This window comes from Rattus norvegicus, chromosome 17 (assembly GCF_021556685.1).
Source record: "Rattus norvegicus strain SHRSP/BbbUtx chromosome 17, alternate assembly SHRSP_T2T, whole genome shotgun sequence".
Taxonomy (NCBI): domain Eukaryota; kingdom Metazoa; phylum Chordata; class Mammalia; order Rodentia; family Muridae; genus Rattus; species Rattus norvegicus.
In genome coordinates this window covers 92895126-92918701 of record NC_141550.1, presented here as the reverse complement: position 1 = coordinate 92918701, position 23576 = coordinate 92895126, and the positions used below count along the sequence as shown (strand labels likewise).

At 42.2% G+C, this 23576-nt stretch overlaps 1 protein-coding gene and 1 long non-coding RNA gene across 3 annotated transcripts in view; one reads left to right on the top strand and one right to left on the bottom strand.

Annotated features, from left to right (window-relative positions):
* Nucleotides 1-23073, bottom strand: part of LOC148000331 (uncharacterized) — a 34046-nt gene extending 10973 nt beyond the window's left edge. The window contains exon 1 of the long non-coding RNA XR_015641959.1: nt 22869-23073. This is a non-coding gene — a long non-coding RNA (uncharacterized LOC148000331). The remainder of the gene's footprint in view (nt 1-22868) is intronic.
* On the top strand, nt 2642-12433 carry LOC148000332 (sperm motility kinase X-like). 2 transcript variants are annotated; one of them, XR_015641956.1, is made up of 5 exons: nt 2691-2811; nt 5817-5908; nt 6913-8657; nt 8991-9161; nt 11937-12433. XR_015641956.1 is itself a non-coding variant. In XM_087591910.1 (4 exons), the coding sequence occupies exons 3-4, from the start codon at nt 6946-6948 to the stop codon at nt 9025-9027; spliced, it is 1749 nt and encodes a 582-aa protein (XP_087448036.1). In that variant the 5' UTR covers nt 2642-2811; nt 5817-5908; nt 6913-6945; the 3' UTR covers nt 9028-12430. The 2 variants fall into 2 exon arrangements, 1 of the variants encoding a protein (XP_087448036.1); XM_087591910.1 differs by having other exon boundaries at nt 2642-2811; nt 8991-12430.
* Nucleotides 23074-23576: the final 503 nt, after the last annotated feature.

The window sequence follows — 23576 nt, the reverse complement described above, 5'->3', positions numbered from 1 at the left end:
AATAACATTTGAAATCTAAGTACAATTAAAAAAATAGAAAAGAAAAGAAAAATAAAGAAAAATTATCCAGTAAAAATAAAATAAAATAAAATAAAAAAATATAAAAAGAGCAAACTACAAAAATACAGTTACATACAATCAGCCTTAAGGGAACTAGCTCGGTGTATATGGGTGTTTGCTGGGCAAATATAGACATGAGTTTAAATCTCCATAAAAATCACATCTGACTACATATGTGCCGCTAAACTAAGCCTTGAGAGCAGCAGACAAACTATTGGTGCTGGCATGCCAACCTAGCTTCAAGTTCAGACACCATCTCAAAGGACTAAGCAGGACAATGATAGAGCAGGACACCTGAACTCCTCCTCTAGACTGTGCATGCGAACAAATGCTCACAACCAGGTGTACACACACACACACACACACACACACACACACACACACACACACACACACACAAACACACACACACACACACGCATAAAATATTCTTTGAAGAGTATTGAAGACAATGTTAACATAACTAAGGTAAAGAGAGGAGCCAATAAAACACCCGGTGTAGTCTCAGAGTGTCTCCTCAACACATCACATTGCAAAGACATCATGTCTGGATTCATCCTCCCCATCCTCCCCCCTTTGCCGCCTCCCCCCAACAATCACGTTCATTGTGGGTTCAGTCTTAGCAGGATATTGGTGAATTTTGAAAATGTTTTGAAAAGAAATATTTGAATATAACAAAAGCTTCTTAATTTTTGTTTTCTACTATATTTCAAAATCACCATATTACTTTAACTTTTATACTCTATCTTATTAAATATGATTGAATAAATTTTTTCATACTTTGTCCTTTTCATTGGAAGTTTTTTTGAAGACCTACAAAAATATAATATACTTTCTGATGAATATTAAATTTGTAAAATAAAACAGAAAAATGTTTATTTCTCCTATTCATAAAATTTACCAGCTATTAGAAATAAAATAATTTTCTACAAAAGAAATATGCAGTAGACAAGAAGGGGAACATTATTATACAATGAATACCATGACTGCAATCATAAAAAGATTGAAATTAAGACTGGAACACAGCTCAGGTTGACAGAAGGCACTGCTTGTGCACAGGAGTTGAGTTCAGTGGCCAGAAGCCATGCTGTGTGTCTCACAACCAACTCTAACTCCAGATCTACAAACACGTAAAACCTGTGGCTTCCACCACCAACTCTAGTCATGTCTGCATACAACTACAAGCACAGACATGTACATGTTATTTAAAATAATGATGATAATATTAACATTTTAAAAATAATATATTTTGTTCAAATATTAAAGGCATTAAGACAAGGGAAAATGTCCTTCCTCATTTGTTTGATAGAAGCAAATACACTAACATCTCCATTGTCATTTCCAGTAAGAACTTGGAATGAGGTAGACACAAACTGTACCAGGATTTTAAATCCAGAAGTGTTCAAAACACAATACAGAGCTAAGATCACAAAAGGGGTCAAGGGAGCTCCACTGGCCCAAACCTGCTCAGGGAAGACATGAGCAGTTGCTTTAGCCTGGAAATGTTCACTAAATCTTCATTTATGTCTTCACGGTTTTGGTTGGTGTTTGGTTGAGAACTTTTGCTCTATTTATCAAATCTTGGCGAAGAAAATCTTGTTTTGTTTAACAAACCATGTGTGCCTCTGCCTTCGGGGTTGAGGATTCTAAGATGACTATTGATCAGTTATTTTCTCTATCATTTAGAAACTATCAATCCTAGCTTTCTGTCTGGTGAGAAACTGGATGAAGACTCTATGGGAAAAACATGGGAAAGTCTCACCCCTAGGGATGGTAGTCACAGTGCAGTTTGGTCAAAGTATGCCAGGGTCAGTGAGAAGTTAACATTTTGTTCTTATGTGAGTCCAAGAAAATGATCTACTTTTCTCAAGTGCAGATGGGATAGCTTCCACAAACCAACAGTTGTTACAGAATGTTAGGGTCTAAGTGAAAAATGAACCATGTTATCCATTGACTAATATATGAATGTTTCTGTGTGCCCTTTAGCTTGTGTCATATTAAATGCAAGCTGGAGTAATTTGAGAAAAAACTGAATTGAGTTTAGGTAAGGTCATGGAACCTTTTAATTGATTGATGACATTGGGTATAAGGTCATGGCTCCACATAAGTACGTAACTGTATAATATTACAAACAATAAAGCAAACTAATACACTGTCCATAAACCAGTGTTGGATATCAGTTGTGAATCGCTTATTATAAGTCATATGATACCACTCATTATTTTTAAAGTAGAAAGAGGCTTTATTGGGGTTTGGATATCTACTATCAAGAGAGGATCCTGTGCTTGAACATTGGTCTCTGGCATGTGACCCTGTTTTCTGAGGTTGTAGAAAATCTGAAAAACATAACCTAGCAGAAAGAAGTAGGTCATAGGAGATATAGGGACTGCTAACTGGGTGTAACCATCTTCCTCAAGTCTCTACTGCCTCACTGACCTTAATTCTTTCCTGTCTGGAGGACAGAAAATAAAGAAAACTAGTGGACTGTGCCCAACCCTCATTGGTCCATTTCAGCTCTGACCTCAAAAGGAACCATTGTGAGGTCATTTACTTCCTTAGTTACTGAAAACACATCCTGTCTGTACAGGGCATTAGCTGTTGGTTGGTGGCTGGGTTAGTTGGTTGGTTTGGTTGGTTTGGTTGGCTGGTTGATTGGATGGTTGGTTGGTTGGTTGGTTCGCTGGACAGCAATTGCATTTATTCAGTTAGCCACTGAACTTGGATATTCATGAACTGTTGAATCTGAACACAGTGAGTTTTCCTCTATATTCCTATGTCTCACTTTAGACTTGTTTGTTTTCTGTATTTAAACTAAGTCTCTGTTCCTGTATATTTTTGTTTGAATATTGAATAGGAGAATTTTTCTTTGTTGATTTGATTTATCACCCGATTTTGCATTGTCATATTTTACATGTATTTATTCCATGAACTAATTTTGAACAATAGTTTATGATAACAAAACAGCACGAACAATCTCCTAATGGCATTTCCAGACATGTACATAAAGAACTTTGACCATATTCCCATGATCACACTTTCCCTGGCTTGTCCCTTTCAGGTTCCTCAGTTTTTCCCTTTTAGTTTGTTCCCTTTCTTTCCAAGTACTGGCCCAATTGTTCAAGTTCTCCTATTCAGAGGACTGGTAGGCTACATTGGGTGGTCTATTAAGAAAAGGCACCAACAGGTCTCTGTGATTTAGCAGGAAGCCTCCCCCTAGCGGGTTAACTTGGGATCTTCCTTGCAGTGCAAACTCATGACCCTATGCAAGCTACAAGGCAATGCTTAGATCCTAATTTTTTGACGATAACTATGAAAGTAGGTAGATGAATAGAATTCAAGGACAGAATAGAATAAGTCTAAAAAGATCCAGTTTTATACTGCCAAGAAGAACTTTCCAAAGTGAGACATATGATACTATGACCCTTCATTTACCTGGGTCATTCTGTTGGCAGCTGTCATTCCATTGAATTGCTATCTTCTATCTTCAGGAGAACAAATGTGACTCTGAAGCTAGTGTGGTACCAGGCACAGGAGGTCGGGCCAATAATGAACTTGAAGCAAAGGAACAAGCATGGGCCTTTGAGTCTTGCTGGCAAAACAGCTTAAAGTACACGTCCAGGAAAAAAAGTGCCTAGTGCTGGAATGGTCTGCCCAGCATTCCACTGGACTCACTCAAACAACATTTAGAGAAAGAGAGGGAATTTTATATTGACAATGTGCCTCTCCAAATTTCCAAACCTAGGCTTGAATAAAACTACTTCCACCATTCCTATAGTTTTTATCTGCTAGTGGAATGGGAGTGCAGAACAGAACCTTCATAGTCAAGCAACAAAGAGCCTTTCAGGATCCTTTTTGCTTTCCATGACATTGCTGAGGAAGGAGGGTTGTATTCCCTGGGACATTCAAAAATCTAACATCTGATTAGAGACCTAACAAGTAGGACTTTGAAGCCCATGGCTGGACCATACCTGTACCTCTGTTTCATTGTTTGAAGGTTTAGCTTGTTAGCATTGCTAGGAAATGCTTTGTGTGCAATGTGTACACATGTGGTGTTTCTATATGACTATGAACATTTCAAGAGGGAATGTCCTTCCTTGACCTCTGCTAAACTGCAGTCCATTTCCTTTGGCATCTGTCATGGAGTTGGTTCTTAGTGAGTCCTGTCAGATTCCTCTAATGTGTAAAACTGATGAGTTGTGGTGAGAGGGGATAGCAGCATACATTCAAACACATGCAAATGGCTCACAAAAGCCCTTGCACCTCTGTCATTAATGTCATAATCTCATGTGTAAGCCCAATGGGTCTAAAGTTAGTTTCTAGAGCTTTGGGAACATAGATCAAGCAAAAAATACATAGCAGCCACTTCTTTCTTTCATTTCGCATGTTTGTTTTTGTTCCATGAGACAGACGCTCCTGGACCACAGGCTGGAATCATCATTTCCGAGTAGCCAAAGATTACTTGAAGTGATGATCTTCCTCCTCCACTTTCACAAATTTTATAATTAACATGGGCTCATCTTTATGAGACTATCCTGACTTTAACTTTGTCCTATGTCTGTCAGAGGACCCTGAGGAACTCTCATCACTCTGGGTCCAGGTAGCTTACCCAAGTCTAGATTTTTCTTATCGGACTGTTTTGTGCCAATTCCTACTTCAACTTTCAACCCCAATTCAACAGCAGTAAGATGTGGATACACAGGAAACTGCTACAGGGCACAACATGTCACCTTCACCAAAGATACACTGATCTCATACTTTTTCTTGACACTCTGGGAATACATACACAGGGCCAGTTAGAATTAGAAAGCAGCCTTGGTACATAATTAATTTGTTGGGTATTTGTCCTTGCCTTGCTAACATCCTGATGCACAAGTAATCAACTTCTGTTGTTTTGAAGGTCAAACAGAAGGCATTTTGTTTGAGAGCAGAAGGACCCAGAGTTCCAGAACAAGGCACCATCTACTACATCAGTTGTTTATAGGTTCCTGGCTTACGGGTGTTTACTTGATCATTTGGAACATATCAAATCACTGTTTCTAGATCTTGAGCTTTGGTCAGAAGTCTCAAGCCTGAGGGCAGGCAATATGGGATTAATGGTGTCATATTCCTCTCAGCCCCCAAAATGGTAGTCTCATGCCCAGGGGTGCAATGGGCAATAGCATTTTGTCACAACAATCAAGGTAGTCAGGACTTACAATCCTTTAGCAACCACTTGTCGGAGTTCAAAAAGTAAATAGAATACATTGAATATGGACATGAATTATTACAAACTTATGAAGTCTGGGGTCCATGTGAAAAGCAAGACAATGTCCATCAACTTGCCATTGAATATCAGAATCCATTAAAAACTGGAGTGCCAAAGCTCTGGCGTCCATTGTCATTCTCAGGATTCCTTGTTTGATTATTAATGACAAAAGTGTCCTTGTTAAAGATGGAGTGTTATGTGTTTGAACATTGTTCCCATTAGGTGGTGCAATTTGGGGTTAATTATGGTCCTTGGGCAGGGGTACAAGTAGGAAGAAATGGGTCACTGGGTAACACTGGGGACAGACTCTTGAGTCAAACCTGCCCTCTAGTGCTCTAATGACCAAGACTAGCCTTCCTGTCCATGGAGACAGAAGCAGAGGAGAAGGAATGGACCGTGCCTAGCCACAGTGTTGGCTGCTCTTTGCTCTAACCTCCCAAGGAACCCTGTGACAATGGATAGACACCTGTCTACTTACAGCTCTGATTGAGGCTGCATTCTGTCCTTACAGGTACAGAAGCTGTTGCTTGGCTGGAAAGAAATTAGAGTTTGAAGACACAGAAATTAGACTTGGACATTCAGGAGCTGTTGGACCCTGACATAGTGAGTTTCTCCAACTTTGGACACTTCAACTTGCTCTTTTTGACTTTGGTTTCTGTATTTGCTGGCTTGAGTTATGCATTTACATTTCCATGTTTTTTATTATCTTCTATTTCACGTTTTATTAAATTATGTTTGCTATGTTAGAGTATTCTATTTTTTCACTTCATATGTATGACAGATTTGCATCCTCATATGCCTTGAGTACCATATCCAAGATGCATTCTGTGGAGGTCAGAAGAGGGAGTCAGGTTTTCTGGGTCTGGAGTTACAGGGGTTGTGAGTCTCTCACACCATCCCTAAGATTCATACAATAACATATTCACATAGCATAACTCAGTTGTGTAAGAAAATAAAATCTCTCTATACCTGTCTATAGTTCCACTTCCCCGAAATCTGATTCCTTTGCTAACCTGACAGCTCATACTAATAAAATTATATAGAAAGACTTGTATCACTATTTTAAGTGGTGTATACCACCTGTGAGTGTGCTGTATAGGTGTGCTTAGAGTCGAGAGGTGTAGTAACCCCTGGAGCTGGAGTTAGGGTAGCTGTGGGCACCTGTGTTCTGAGAACCACCTACAGGTCCTCTGCCTGAGTAGCCAAATTTGGGAACTCCAGACGCAGATCGCCATCCTGCACAGTATAGGTTTTCGGGGATCTGTTCTCTTTACACCTTCTCTTGAAGCTGATATTCCAGATGCCTCTACTCAAAGAGAATGCTGAGATCAGGAGAGAGGATGGTGAGCTTTTCCAATTTAGTGGCTTTTAGTGTCTAGGATTCTCTCAGTTTGCAGTTGGTCCCTGACAACCGCCTCTATGTCATATTTTGCATCTGCTCCTTTGCAGTAGGTCCTTGTCCTTCCCTTCCCAATATGTAAAGTACATGTCTAGATTGTCTGATGTTTTTCTGAGCTTTTTTTCTCATCTCTTTAATGTAGGAATTTGAGCATATCAACATAGTCTGAGGCCTGTTTTTAAATGTCTGTTTTATTTCTCATTGCAAGTTTGCTTCTAGCCATATAAATGAGGGCCTGATCATGGAGCAGGACCCAGAGAGCCGAGACTCTATCGAGAACTTTACCACTGACTATAAGATCATAAGAACCCTGGGAAGGGGACGATTTTCAGTCGTAAAAATGGCCTACCACGTCCCAACCCTCACCTGTGTAGCTATAAAAGTTCTCAAGAACACCGAGAAGTGCTCCTCAGTGATGAGCAGGGAAGTTGACATTCTAAAGTCCCTGGGCCATCCTCATATCATCAAGGTGGTCGAAGTGGTCCAGACAAGAGAGGCCACCCACCTGGTCATGGAGCATGCCTCTCAGGGAGACCTACTGGACCGAATCCGGGAATGTGGATATTTAAAATCGTGGGAGGCCCGAAGAATGTTTAGACAGATATTAGAGGCAGTACAATTCTGCCATGACAATAATATTGTCCACCGAGACATAAAGGCCAACAACATTTTGATAGACGGAAGGTCGAATGCCAAGCTCTGTGATTTTGGCCTAGCTGCTAAAACACTTCCTGGGCAGAAGCTGATTGATTTCTGTGGCACGCTGCCATACTGTGCGCCAGAATTCTTTGAAGCTGAGGAATATGAGGGCCGCCCATTTGACGTATGGAGTGTAGGTGTCCTCCTCTTCTTCATGGTGACTGGGCACTTGCCTTTCCTAGGCAAGTCATTTGCAGAGGTGAGGAGACAAATCAGTTCAGCCAATTTCAGCATTCCGCCTCACGTTGCCAACGATATTTTCAATGTTATAGTGGAAATGCTGATGATAAATCCCAGCAGGAGGCCCAGCATCCAGCAAATTATGATGCGCCCCATGATCAAAGACAGCCAGGCCTACTCACCACAGACATCCATACAGACGTTCACAGGAACACCAAGCCCTAGCACCATCAAAGCCACGAGAGTCATGAGGCATACACCTGAGAAAAGCACTGAGTCTCTGATAGACCCAAATATCAACGAGGTGCTGGCAACATACTTGATTCAACAGCACAAGCCACTCAGGAAAGTCTGCACACACCACCAAGTGGAGCCAGGTGTAGAAGATCTTCACTCCTTCCCTCGTTTTCTTAAGAGAAAGGGACCTCTTCTCTCCTCCTTCACCTTGTCCTCACATTCATCCAATATTCGGGAGAAGGAGGATAGGAAGAATTCCAGGAAGGTTGTCAGAAGGCATGCTGTAGGCTACCAGCAAACAAGGACCAACACCGTCCAGCTCGATCTCCTGGACTGTCCTATAGCTGAAGAATTCAGGGATAACAGGCTGCAAATCAGGAAGACATTCTCAGACTCCAAGACTGTGTTGTCTTGTAGTCTAACTGAACATATCCAGTCACCTCGACTTCAATACACCTATTCCACTACAGCAGACCGGAATGGGTCCTCCTTCATACCGCCACATGATTTCTGTGCATCACTGCAGACACCTAAGGGGATAAGCCTTGCAGGCTGCTCTGGAGATACCTGGCAGAGAGAGACACTCTTGGACAAAAACACCTTCATCAAGGAAGAGGCCATGGTTCATGAAGATACCGTCACTAGTGGCCAGCCACAAGTTCCTTGCCCAGCTTCCCGTCGGGGATGGCGTCACCACTGGAAGGGGTTTAAAAAGACAATTAGTAGAAGCCTTCGAAACCTGTGCTGCTGTCTGCCACCACCATCAGAAAATCAAGTCTCCTGCAATAACTTGGCTCTCAGGAAGAGAGGAGAACATTGTGTCACCCACAGAACCAGGTGGGTGCATGTCCTCATTCATTTCATCCATATTCCCTCCTGTCCTTTGTGACAAATGAGGATGGTCCTTGAGGCACACAGAAACTTGACAAACTGTAACTTCAGAAAGATTAAGTCCATAGAAACCCCTGAAGGGTGATCTGATGCTTTGTGAGTCATAAGGGGAATCAGAGACACTGATTAAAGCAGGACGAGAGGGAGGTGGGGGCATGCCCAAATGGGGCAGAGAGTCCTAAGACAACCAGTGGGGTGCTATGACTCTTTATGGAAAGCACAGGAAGTTCTCTGTTTTTCAGACACCAAGAGCCTCTTTTCTGTCTTTTTCTTTTCAAGTCCTGAAGAACAGCAGCCTCAGCTCCCTGGCTTTTAAGCCAGTGGTGGGGGTTGGCCTGGCTGAAAATTATACAGTCTCAGAGGAGCCAGGCCAGACGTCCAGGTGCCTGTGTGCTTGCAGGCCCCTTCTCCAGAGGAAGAGCTGTCCACACCACAGCAAGTTCTCTCTAGGTAAAGCCCCAGGCAGGAAGGCCTGCCTTTTCACTGTGTCTTGCTCAGAATGGAGGGATGAAGTAGAACAGTGCCCTAAAAGTGTCAGTGGATCAGTAGCCCTCTGACCTCTCTTCTAGCAGAGGTAAACATCAGAGATTGTTCTGTGGGACTGTACTGTTCTTTGCTTCCTGTTTCTTGCAGAGAACATGGTCTGCATCATGAAGTAGACTTCTCAGAAAAGTCTCCCTAGTCAGCCCATCAGACCTGAGCTAAAATGGGTTCCCAGGTTGAATATGAGACCTCTATGTCTCCTCTGAAGGGAATTCTCCTGTCAAACTTTGACCAGACCCTCACCCATCCCCACTGCCCTGCAAATGATATCACAGTTTATATTGCTTAAGTCCTCAGACCCAACTCAGGGTAAAGCTTACAAAACCCATACTGTGGAGTGACTCCCAAGGCAGCTGTGCCCTCTCTCTCACCAGTTCTGCCCTGTAATTACTCACCTCTCTCTGTTTGCTCCCTCAAGGCCAACTTTCAAATGTCTAACTGGATTCCTACCTGTGTCACAGCCTCCTGGAAGGAGGAGGGACAGGTGTTATGAGCAGAGTCAAAACAACAACTTAATGATGGAGAAGCAAACTGGTGTGGCCCTACCTCATGCCAGCTTCAGGCCTCCACTGGAGTATGCATTCCACTGGATAAATCTACCCAGGCTGCTTCCATTAACCTGAGAATTTGCACACTGCTTTTTTATGCCCAGTTAAACAGCCTTGCAATTCCTTTGTGAGAGCTTCTGGGAAGCTTTCCCTGTCCCTCCTACTGTTACATTTGTTAAGATGTCATCTCCTGTGTTCTTTCTAACTAGACTGTATCAACATCTTCCACAGCATGAGGTGTACAGAATACCATATGACTGACGTGGAGGGTCCCTCTGACCCAGTGTCTCTCTTAATTTGTTCAAAGGACATCAAGGATCCTGGCATAGTAATCCTGCAGTGATATGTGCTGAGTTTAACAGCATGTCCCTATAGTACTCCACCATTGTGATCACATACATATTTCTCATGTGCTTTATCCCCTGAGCTACAGGAAATTCTCTTACGACAGACAATCGTTTCCTGTCTAATTTGAGTGGGAAAGCATATCATATTCCACTCTGGAGCAAGAAGAGCACTATATGAACTCGTGTATCTGAACCCACAATGCACAAGTTTGGGAAAGTTCATTAAAGGGGTTCTTTGCTGGCCTCTAGCACTGAACCAGGTTAGCTACTCAGACAAAACCAAGGAAAGCCTCTCACAGACACTGGCCAGCCTAGGTTTTAAGAGTTGGCCTCACACCCTGATGATTCCTTGTCATTCATACCCTGATATGTAGAAGCCCTGGTGAGTCTATATCTCTGTCAGTGTGTCTGTCTTTACTTTTACATGAACTACTTCCATGCAGGTGGGTCTCAATGGATGTTTCTTATACTGGACTCCTAGAGAGCCATGTACCCCTCAGGATGGCCTTAAGTGGAAAACACAAAATAGAAACATCAAATATAAAATCCCAATTGATGGAAATAGATTCACAAAATTAAAAACCAACAGATGAAAAACACTAACCACTCCAATAAAAATCCTTAATATATCACTCTTAATTCTAACAGACTCACAGGTGTATGCTAAGGGAACATATTCCATGTACAATAGACAGGAGAAATTGGTTCTTATTTTCTGATATGTTTATGTAAATTAAGCATACACTCATTTTTTTCTGACATTTGTTTTGTTTTTTTTTCTATTTTGGAATAGTGTTGCTATGCTGGTTTTAGTGTTCACACAGTCAAACCTAAAATTCAGAGAGAATACCACTCGGGATAGAATGAAAGCCCAGGCTACCTTTGTCTTCCTCTTGATCTTGCTGCCTCTGTTCCTCCTTTAGTGTAATGCTATGCTGTGAACATTTCTGTTTTCATCAAGGTCTCTTAAATCCCAACAGGCCACCTTGTAGCTAAAGATTACCTTGAGCACGATCCTCTTCTTCCTGTCTCTAATTCTGCAATGTAGAAGTTTCAGTTCTGAGCCACTCTACCCTGTCAAGTAACACAACTTCAAGGCCAGTATAGGCAAGAGGAAGTACCAGGCTGAGTGCATTCCTGTCAGAAAAAGGACATTCTAAATATTTTTACCTGGCAGATCTGGTCTCTGCAGCTGGGGAGATGGATGTTGGGTAAAATGTCACAGTGCAACAAAAGGACTCTGGAAATCAGACAAGGAAGAATCATGGTGTCATCTTAGGCCTTGAGCTTAACAGAGGCAGGTGTGGCAGATTGATGAGCTGAGATTACTGACATATTACTCTGTCTCAATATTGAGGTAAAAAAGCATTTGATGATTATCCCTGGCCTTCAGGTATGAGGACAAACAGACAGACACCAACACACAAACACACACACACACACACACACACACACACAGAGAGAGAGCGAGAGAGAGAGAGAGAGAGAGAGAGAGAGAGACAGAGACAGAGACAGAGACAGAGAGACAGAGAGACAGAGAGAGAAAGGGAGAGAGAGAGAGAGAGAGAGGGGTAACTCTGAGGTAATGTATGTATCATGCACACATTAACTCTTTATAGATCTATCTAGACTTTTCCAACTATGGACTGTCTAAATTTTATAGTCATGTCTGTCTATTTCTTGGCCAGTGAACATAAACCTATGTCCCGTGGCAAAAAACCTACTAGGGTTTGCTAGTGATGAATATTTTTTCTTTCTCTTGTTTAACTCCAGTTTTCTTTATGCAGTCCAGGCAGCCAAGGACTTTTGATCCTGCTGGACAACGGACTGGACACAATGAGTGGCCTGATGAGTGGACCGTTGGACCATTTGGGACTCACCTGGACTAAAATCCATGTATAACAAAAGGGTCTCCAACATCCTGCTCCTTCCACTAGGAGGGCAGATGAAAGGAAGATGCTCCGAGATATAGATTTATTGTGGCTTTTTTTTTTCTTTGTGTTTTCTTTTGAGCTTGTAAGGTTTGCTTTTTATTCCTCTTATTTGTATATAATTTTGTTCATACATTTGTATTTATCTAATATTTTAATGTTTTAATTGAAGCAGTGACATAACCTCCCTCTTTTGTGCCTGCTCTCCAAACTCTCCCAGCTATCTTATATCAAACATTTCTCATGCCTTCACTCTTAAGTTGATGGACTCCTTTACGTGATTAAATTTGTTATATATTTTTACATATCTTGTGTATCCAGAAATAAATATAAATATACCTGCAGAGCCCATATTTGTTGCTTGTGTATATATTTGTTCAAGACTGACTACTCTGTATTTGACAACATGGTAATTTGTATTTTTACCTTTTGATATTTTCTCTTCCCCATCTTAAAATTCTTTTTCTGGCTAATGGTTTTTGCCACTTTTATTTAACCTAAATTATTTATTTTCTTCTTTTGCCTCCTTTCTATACTCCCCCATCTTTGATTCTACTACAACAAAGACCACTGCCTGTGGGAAGGAATCACTCTTGAAAGAGCCGGAGGTGTGGGTCAATTGAAGACCAGTGGGAAAGTTCCACTGCCGACCTTCAAGCACAATGACCCATCCCATCCAGGGAATAGTCAGTTCCCACAGAACTGCAAGCCAAACTGTTAAACAAAGCTACCTGTGATTTCCAACTAACCTCTCATTCCCCTCTGGAAAAGCAGGAATGGTTCATTGATCACTAGTCAGTAGGAGGTCACTTCGCCCCATCAATAATACCCTGCCTAGTTACCAACTGCTTGAATTCTGCCCCAATTCTTAGCAAGGTATATAACTCCCTGTCAGAATCTGCCCAGGGTCATCTCCCTTTAAGCAGGAAGGCCTCAATAAGGCAGAATTAAGCTATTGTATAGATCACTGTCTCCATGAATGTCAATCAAGAGGTCCTGGAGTCGGTTCAGTTTGAACCTCACATTGGTGCATTCATCTGGAAACTTGCTTCTTCTGTGGGACCCATGGGAGAGTGGTGAAAGGGAGGAGTGGCAGTTACAACTAGGTACTGAGGTTGACTTCTCTGTGCTCTCTCTATCTAGCTTCATTGTGTTCTGCTTTTGGCTCATTTCTTTCTTGCAAGCATCAGGAGGGCTCACAGAGGCTAGGTAACAGGGCTTTGACCTGTCCAGAGGCCAGCAATGTCAGAGAACTTTGATCCAGGGTGAGGCCAGCAAAGTCACCAGAACCTGTGTGCATCTCACTTCTGGCAGGAGCAGATAGTCTGAGTTATCCCATCCACAGCAGTGATGGGTTGGTCTGTGTACTTTGCCCTTGAAAAGGGACACTTGGTTTGTGTGTTAGTTGTTCTTTTTTTTGCATTCTTGTTTTCATGTTTTGGACTTGGACTGATGAAAATTTTGGACATGGGACCAGTTGTTTTCTCACCTTAATCTTATTCTGAGTCATTTTCAAGAATTTAGGACTAAGGACCACTTAATGAAACTTGGAGTGGCCTGCTTTTGATGTTAAATGGCAACAGGAGAGAGACCTTTTAACTCTCCAAGGTGTCAGCAATAGAAGATAAAATGTTTCAGACATTTTCCCTCCTCCTCAACCCCTACCTTCTAAACACTTCTTCTTCACTAGAAACAACAAAAGCCTACTTCAGCCCAGCAGCCAGCTCCTTCCTTATTGACAGTATCAGCCTTAGGGCTGGAGAGATGGCACAGAAGTGAAGAGAACTGAGTGCTCTTCCAGAGCTCCCGAGTTTGATGCCCAGCAGACACTTGTTGAATTCTCTTTTTCTTCAGGATTGGTTCAGAGTTTCATGGCTCACAAGGTCACAAGGATTTAACCCCTTTTTCCCTGCTCCTCTGCTCATTGCTGACACAGTGCAAACTGGCATCCAGGATCCCTGACAGGAGAGGCTCCATGTGGGCAAAAGTATATTTCAACAGAGCTTACAAATGGCTCCTGGCCCCAAAAGGAACCCACCCAGATTAGGGCTTCAATTCAGTAAGGGGTAGGGAGTGTCTCCAGATTTGCCACCAGGTTCTATAAGCATATCTCAATATAATTTGTCCCAGGCTCACATATGATATTAAATAAGAGCAAAGAGAAAATTCTCATATGATAGCCCTGACTTTCATCAATTAAGTTCGTACCAAATGTTTGAGAAAAGTTAAGGTTGCAGGGAGATTGTAGAACAGTGCAGATCATGGCAGTAAGAATTAATTAGACCACTTCCAGCCAACACACCACCCGATCCAGGACAAAAGAAATTCCAAGCTTCAATATATTTACATTGACACTCATGACTACCCCTACAATTCTGACTGATGATTCAGTAATGCCTACAGGCTTCATTATCAGAGTTTTCCCTGGTTGAGATGTTTTCTACCACCTGTTTTCCTAAACCTTGCAACTCTCCCACCTGACCCTGACTTGGGACTGTCCATTCCATCAATGTGACGAGGTTGTGGCACAGGTGTTCAGTACCTGACCTGACTTGAGGAACACACCTTTGTCAGAAACAGAACAGACCTGGGTTATGGACAGAAGCAGCTTCATCCATGGGGGTGAGAGGAGGGCAGGGGCAGTGGTGACAATACAAATGGAGGGAATCTGGACTCAGTGTCTTCCTCCAAGCACTTCATTTCAAATGGTCAAACTAAGAACATTAAAACAGGCCCTCATCATGGGAAGAGGACTGGTTGTTAACATCTTCAGGGACAGCCAGATAGGCATTTACAACTGCTCATGTGCATGGAAACCTTTGCCAAAAGATCCAATGGCTAGAGATAACAGCTGGGCTGATAAGGCTGTTTAGGATGCAACCTTAAAGTAAAGAGTCATCTCTAGATTGGCCACTGTCCTAGCAAAACTGTCCAGAACAGCTGATATATGTAGAAAAAGAAATTAAATGGGCTCATGACGATCGACTAAAGGTAAGGTAATAGTACCCACCTCTTTAACAAGAACTGTTCCCAGAAAGATCCAGAGTCAAGGACATGACAAACTTGAATTCTTGCCAGGTGACCCAGGTTTAGAGCACTTAAGGTAATAGGATCAGATAATGGGGACTGCCTTTGTATTTCAGGTAAGCCAGGGACTTGCTACGGTCTTGGGGCCTAGTTCGAAACTCCACTGTGTATATATATTGTCCCCGGAGTTCAGAAAAGTTAGAAAAGATTAATAAAATTCTAAAAGAGACCTTAATTAAAATAGCCTTGGAGATTGATGGGGACTGCATGATGCTCCTTCCCTCTGCCCTATATTAGATATAGATGGCATTCTAGCCCCCATTGTGTCCAACCTATAGTTGACAGCTATTACAGATCTGAAAAATGATAATTTAATATTTAAGGTCAGAGCTCCCCAATAGGCTCATGAATATGTTTGGCCTAAATTATGTACCCTCTATGAAGTAGGCCTGGTTCCAGAACCTCACAAGTTAAGATTTCACCAAGCTGAGCCTAAACCGAAATGAAAAGGACGTTTCATCATCCTGTTGAACACAGTCGCCACCTGGGTGCACTACAACCATGCCAGACCTGCTCCTCCACTGAAGAAGACTACCTGGCTCTAGCTGTCGGAAAATAAAGGTTCAAACGCACACCAACCCCGTCAAGTCAAAGTTGACTCAGTCTCAGTCCTGAGTCTATTCTCCCTGCTAACTATATGTCTGTATGGACTGTGTGTCTTAATTTCCCCTGTTATGAAGGTACTCTAGCTGGACCCTTGCTAAGTGAATATAGTCCAGTTAATCATCTTAAGACAACACTAGGTGTAGCTGCAAATAGGGAGGCAAAATACAAGCTGGAGGACTGTAAGCTTCAAGATGGAAGCTGTGCTAAAAGACAATGGGGGAATGAAAGAGTTATAGTTGGAGTCGATCTAAGGCCAGTGGGAAAGTTTCCCCTCAAACCTCCATGCACACAGACCCCTCCCTTCCAAGGAGTAGTTAGTTTCCTGAGCATCTATAAGCCAGACTGTCAGACAAACCCACCTGTAACTCCACAGACCTCCTTGACTCCCCACTGTGCCCGCTGGAAAGTCCACAATGGTCCACTGATCACGAGTCAGCTTGAATGTCACTTCACCCCATCATTAGTACCCTGCCTAGTTACCAATGTTTGAATTCTGTCCAATAGTTTTCAAGGTATATAACTCCCTATCAGAGACTGCTCAGGGTCATCTCCTTTGAACTGGGAAGACCCAGGCATGCCAGATTAAATTAAATTACTCTTGCTACTGCATAGATCACTGTTTCCATACAGGGACCCTGAAGAGCTTCATTTCGGACCTCACAAGATGAGGTGCAAGTATGACCAGGGAACACTACAACACATTACAATGAAGACAATGAAATTCAATATGATAAAAGTGGACAGTCAAAACTTTTAATACTCTTAAAAATGTGAAGCCCAACAAAATAGTCTCTACATGGACACTCAACATGCACACATCCACACAAATAAGTGCATACATATCTATTGTGGCTATTCCTAGTTGTCAACTTGACTATATCCAGAATGAACTACAATTCAGAATTGAAAGGTTCACCTTTGATACTGATCTTAAGGCTAGGAGATAGAAGTATTTGACGTGTATCTTGGCATGGAGATCTTGGGGCATAGTGCCTATGAATTCCAGGAGACTAAGGCTAGGCGATCTCAGAGTTCAAGGTCATCTGGGACAAAGCAAGTTCCAGACACCTTCTGCTGGAGACCTATATAAGGACTTTGGAATAAGGAAGGTTCTCTCTTCTTAGCCTGCCTGTCTTGTGGGACTAAGACACTGCTATATCCTTGGACAACATTTACAGCTGATGCTGGGGAGTTGGACTACAGACTGTATGTCATCAACAAGTTCCCTTACTATACAGAGACTACCTATAAATTCTGTGAGTCTAGAGAACTCTGACCAATACATAAGTTGGTACCTGGAATGGTTCTAGAGGAGCAGATGTGTAAATACGAGACTTTTAGGAATGTGGAGTTGGTTTAATAATTCACCAGCTCCTTCAACTACTGAAACCTCCACTCATACTCTGTCTTCTGGGGGTCAGAAAATATTGAAGATCTGTGGTTGATACTGTCTTTCAAACTTAAAGAAGCCAATGCCTTTGATTATCTTCATGACTTTGGTGATTAGGTATACAAAATTTTCTACAAGTTGGGGGAAAAATCAGAAAATGATTTTGCTGGCTTGATGCTCTTAGTACCTCTGGACAAATGGATGAAGGAAATGAATGAGCTGCATGATAAAATTAAATGGCTCCAGATGCAAGTAAACAGTGTAAAATTTACTAAGTGTGTCCTTGGAGAGAAGTTATCTCTAGCAGTCATAGATCTTGAGTTGCAGAACATCAAACTTCAGCCCTCTTTAGTTTGGCTGAATTAGAGTGAAAATTCAAGCTTCAGCAGTTACAGTAAAGACATTAACTGACAAAGAATGGGATCCTTGAAATGGGGTGTGTGGAAGGACCCTGTTGAAGATGAGAATTTTGAATCTTCAGATTCTCACGGTTTGACCACACCAGTGGAAGTGGTAACCTCACCATTGAAATAAAGCCTTTTTCACATGAGGAATTTAGTCCTACAGAGTCTGATAAACCAGCAGTGACTTTCACTGAAGAAAATGTCAGACAGACTTTCTGCCTCTACCTTTCTGCAGGGACAGACTGCTAGCTAGTCTGCTTCCTGGAAGATACTATATCTTGAGGCTTAACAGAGGATCCACTGTACTCTGAACATTAGGCGTAATATCCTGAAGTGTATCAGAAGAAGTACTGCACTCAGAACATTTGATACCGCATGCTGAGGCATCCCAGGAAATCTGCTACAATCAGGGCATCTGACAACACAATTTGAGACATCCCAGGAGATGTAATGCACATAGGACACCACAGTTGAGGGCATTCCAAGAGGTCCTCTTTATACAGGGCAACTGGGTAATTGACACCACAATCTGGAAGCCTCCCAGGGTCTCTGTGACAGGCAGGGCAGTTGCCAAAATCAATAAAAGGCCTCCCTGTCCTGTGGCTGCCCTCAAGGAAAGAGAAACCACAGTCCATTGTCACCCCCCTCCATCTGTGTCCCCAGAACAGCTTCACAGAGGACACATTTTGAATGTTCCTCTGAAGATGCCACAGTCTGAAGGCCTCCCAGGAGATCTACTGCAGGCTGGGCAACATATCAGCAGCTTCTCTGCCCCTTTGAATATCCTCCAGTTGGAAGGCCCTCACAGGAGGTCTGCTACAGACGGGACCACAGTCCTGACAGGAGCCCTGTTGGAAACCAGGGACCAAGGAGTCAGACTCCAGAGTCACCTTTGTTTCAGCACCTCATGGTATCTTCTCAAAAACTGACCATATGACGGGTCATAAAACACACCTCAACATATACAGGAAGATAGAAATAGTCCCATGCAATCTATCATATTCCCACAGACTAAGGCTGATCTTCAATAACAACAATAATGAAAGAACACCCACATATACATGGAAGTTGAACAATGTTCTACACACATATACCTTAGTCAAGGAAGGAATAAAGACAGAAATTAGAACACTCCTTAGAGATTAATGAAAATGAAGGTACAACATTCCCAAACTGATGGGACAATATTGAAGCTGTGTGAAGTGGAAAACTCATAGCTGTGACTGCCTGAAAAAAGCAAAAAACAGGAGAGAGCACAAATCAGCAGCTTGACAGCACACCTAAAATCTCCAGATCAAAACAAGGCAACTGCAACCAAGAGCAGTAGAAGGTAGGAAATAATCATTCTCAGGGCTGAAATCAACCAAGTAGAAACAAAAAGGTCTATACAAGGAACCAACAAAACCAAGAGCTGGTTCTCTGAGAAAATCAATAAGATAGATAAACTCTTAGACAGACGAACCAGAGGGCACAGAGAGTGTGTCCAAATAAACAAAATCAGAAATAAAAGAGGAGACATAACAACAGAATCTGAGGAAATGAAAAAAACCATCAGGTCCTATTAAGAAAGGCCAAATTTAACAAAACTTAAAAATCTGGAGGAAATGGACAGTTTTCTAGACAAATACCAAGTACCAAAGATAAACAAGGAACAGATAAACCATCGAAATTACCTCATAACTCCTAAAGAATTAGAACCAGTTATTAAAAGTCTGCGAATCAAAAAGAGCACACCACAAGATGGGTTTAATGCAGAATTCTATCAGACCTTAATAGAAGACCTCATACCAATGCTCTCCAAACCATTCTACAAATTAGAAATGGAGAAAGCACTACCAAATGCCTTCTATGAAGTCACAATTACTTATACTGAAACCACAGAAAGACCCAACATTAAAGAGAACTACAGACCAAATTCCCTTTTGAATATCAATGCAAAAATACTTAATAAATTCTCGCAACAGGATCAAAGAATACATAAAAATGAACAACCATCATGATCAAGTAAACTTCACCCCAGGAATAGTGGGATGGTTCAATATATGGAAGTCCATTAACAGATTTCACTTTATAAAAAAACCTCAAAGATAAAAACCACATGATCATTTCATTAGATGCTGAGAAAGCAATGGACAAAATTCAACACCCCTTCATAATAAAAGTCCTGGAATGATCAGGAATTCAGTGTCGGCACCTAAACGTAGTAAAAGCAATATACAGCAAACAGTTGCCAACATCAAACTATATGGAGAGAAACATGAAACAATCCTAATAAAATCAGGGAGTAGACAAAGCTGCCCAATTTCTTGCTGCTTATTGAATATAGTTCTTGAAGTCTTAGCCAGAGTAATCAGACAACAAACGAAGGTCAAAGAGATACAAAGTGGAAAGGAAGAAGTCAAAATATCAGTATTCGCAGATGATATGATAGTATACCTAAGTGACCACAGAAGTTGAACCAGAGAACTACTAAGCCTGAGAAACAGCAAAGTGGCTCGATATAAAATTAACTCAAACAAATCAGTAGCCATCTTCTATTCAAAGGACAAACAGGCTGAGAAAGAAATTAGGGAAAGGATACCCTTCATATTAGTCCCAAATGATATATAATGCCATGGTGTGACTTTAACCAACAGATTGGGAAAAGATCTTTAACAATCCTACATCTGATAGAGGGCTAATATCCAAAATATACAAAGAACTCAAGAAGTTAGACTCCAGTGAGTCAGATAACCCTATGAAAAAAACGGGGTACAGAGTTAAACAAAGAATTCTCAGCTGAGGATTATCGAATGTCGGAGAAACACCTAAAGAAATGTTGAGCATACATCTGGAGTCATCCAGGGAATGCAAATTGAAACAAACCTGAGAATCCATCTCATACCAGTCAGAATGACTAAGATAAAAACTCAGGTGACAGAAGATGGTGGAGAGGATGTGGGGAAAGAGGAACACCCCTCCTTTGTTGGGTGGATTGCAAACTGGTACAACCTCTCTGGAAATCCCTCTGGAGGTTCTTCAGAAAATTGAAAATTGGACTGTCTGAGGACCCTGCTATACCTGTCCTGGCCGTATTCCCAAAAGATGTTCCATCATAAAACAAAAAGCCCAAAAGAACAACAATTCTAATCAACCAGAGCTCCTAGGGACGAATCCACTACCCACAGAGTACACATGAACAGACCCATGGCTCCCGCTTCATGTAGCAGAGCATGGCCTTGTTGGGTACCAATGGGAGGAGAAACCCTTTGTCCTGCCAAGTCTGGACCTCTCACTGTAGTGGAATTTCAGGGCAGGGAGGCAGGAAAGGGAGATGTTTGGGGAGGAAAAAAAATTATGAAAGAAGGGGGAGGGTGAATGGGATGGGGGTTATGGATATGAAACCAGGAAAGTGAATAACATTTGAAATGTAAATACATTTTAAAAAAATAGAAAAGAATAGAAAAAGAGAAATACCCAATAAAAATTAAAATGAATAATAAAAATAAATAAAATAGGAGCAAATTTAGAAAAAAAGAAGTTATATACAATCAGCCTTAAGGGAACTAGGTCAGTGTATATGGGTGTTTGCTGGGCAAACATAAACCTGAGTTTAAATCTCCATAAAAAGCACATCGGACTACATATATGCCTCTAAACCAAGCCTTGAGAGCAGCGGACAAAATATTGGTGCTGGCATGCCAACCTAGCTTCAAGTTCAGACACCATCTCAAAGGACTAAGCAGGACAATGATAGAGCAGGACACCTGAACTCCTCCTCTAGACTGTGCATGCAAACAAATGCTAACAACCAGGTGTACACACACACACACACACACACACACACACACACACACATAGATACACGCACTCGCATGCGTAAAATATATTTTGAAAAGTATAGAAGACATCTAGTCCTATTGAAACCCATTTCTGGCTCTGCCTTCTCCCTGCTTTTTCTCTTAAGTCCTATAACATCATCTGACAAGGGCATATTCTATTTATTTATGATCTGAAGTTCTTCTAGAAGATAGATGCCCCAAGAGGTGATATTCACCTGCTTTTGAAAAGTGTCTCTTGCACAATAGATACTTAACAGATCTTTATTAAATACATATGCTGTATATGAAATTTATTGTTTGGGAAGTATCTTAATGGAAACTAAATCAGAGAAACCCATCCCCCTCATGTCCTCTCACAAAGTCTCTCAGTGTCTGTATGTATTAGTAAAAATGTGGATGACAGCAAAGAGCAACAGAAAAGTTACCTGCAAAGCTCTTTACATACGGACACCCCCTACCAATTAACTACATAACAACATCTTTATTACTATAAGGTTACTAGGTGTGGATTAGTATAAGGTTACTAGATGTGGAACTTAACATAAGGGTAGAACATCCAAGGGCCTTCAGGAAGAAAAGACACAAATCACTGTGCCTTACCAATCTGTTAAACAAACCCTGGAGGAAATGGAAAATGAATTTGATGCTTAAAGAAATACTGGCCAGAATTCAACATAAATGGCATTCAACGCGAACCAACAAATTTTTTCTCACATATCTATCAGGCAAGAGCAGATCTCTGTCTGTCTGTCTGTGGTGAGTGTGTGTGTGTGTGTGTGTGTGTGTGTTAGAGAGAGACAGAGAGACAGATAGAGACAGAGATAGAGAAGAATGACTTGCTGTTTTGTTTGTCTCCCTCAGGATTGGAAAAAGACACTTTTCTTGATTGCCTGAGCTCCAACCCTTCATGAATGTTGGCTTCAGGTGGCACAGGAAATCTCCCTGGTTCGTTTCCCTATAATATTAGCATCTCAGCCACCTCTCCAGAGATGAGCATGAACCAGGAAGGGTGGTGTGTGGAGTGCAGCAGCTGGTGTCACAGGCAGGGAAAGGAGAGCAGGAACTTGGAGCACATGAGTGAGAATGAGAGATGGGCCCAAGGCTCAAAGTGAGACACTCTCAACCTGTCAGTTCCCTCAATCACCTGCTGGGAAGGACCAGGCAGGCTGAGGGTAGGGAACTTCCAGTTGAGCACTACCTTGGGTGAAGAGACCCCTGAGGGCTCTGGCCTGCAGAACCAGCGCCCTGCTTAGTAAAGTTTGCATGGGGTCCTCACCACTGCCAGAGCCCTCGGGCCAAAGGACTGCCTCAGTAAGCAACCATGCAGGGCTCAACCTCAGTGAACCCGGGCCAGGACAAGCACTGGCCACCAACCTTTTCCCTGGCGCGGTACAACCCCGCAGAGTAGCCCTCCACCTTCCGCCATGCTCTGCTGAGGTCCAGACCCTGATCCTCTATAGCAGCCTGCTCCCTTCTTTACCTCAGCTCTGTGGTCCAAGGCGGGATATTCTCCTGGCAAGGGAATCCGGACCTGCCTAACCTGCCTGGTCAACCAGAGCTGTTACTCCGCTCTCTTAGGTAACCAAGGAAACAGGGTTTCCACACCTTCCATAGCCCTGACCCAGACTAGATCCTCTACACCTGCACACACGCACCTTTTCCTGCGCTTTGATTCCCTCTCTGCTGGGAGGGCGGGCACAACCTGGTCGCCTGTGTGACGCGCTGAGAATCTCAGCCAATGAGAGAAAGAAGGCGGGACCAGTGCAGAGGGGCGGGCCCCGTGCCGCTTCTCTGAGTCCCACCCCTCCCAGTGACTCTGCTTCTAAAAGCACCAAATCTCTTGTTTCTAATTTAAGTGCGGGTTCACTGAAAAAACGACATCTGTGTTGAAGACTGCTCAAAGTGCCTGAATAGTACTTGAGCACTAAGCAGGGGATGAATCATCGGTAGCCAAAATTATCTTGTACTATCTTTGGGGTCTTTAAACTTCTTAATACCAACCTTTGTAGCTGACCTAGGATCTTTGTGCCTGTTATATAAAACATTTGAAATGTATTGTTGAACTCAGCCAACCACTGGCTTTTCAGTAATGCGGAAAAGAAGAATATCATCAGCGGGACATTTTCCTGCTGTGCTGTAGGCTGCCCACCAAATGTTCTTTGCCCTGTATTTTTGTATTGATTTATGT

Excerpts from the sequence above, each read along its gene's own strand:
- LOC148000332 (XM_087591910.1), top strand. The coding sequence starts at position 6,946 with ATGGAGCAGGACCCAGAGAGCCGAGACTCTATCGAGAACTTTACCACT. Across the intron at positions 8,658-8,990 it reads TGTGTCACCCACAGAACCAG|TCCTGAAGAACAGCAGCCTC; the intron begins GTGGGTGCATGT and ends TTTCTTTTCAAG.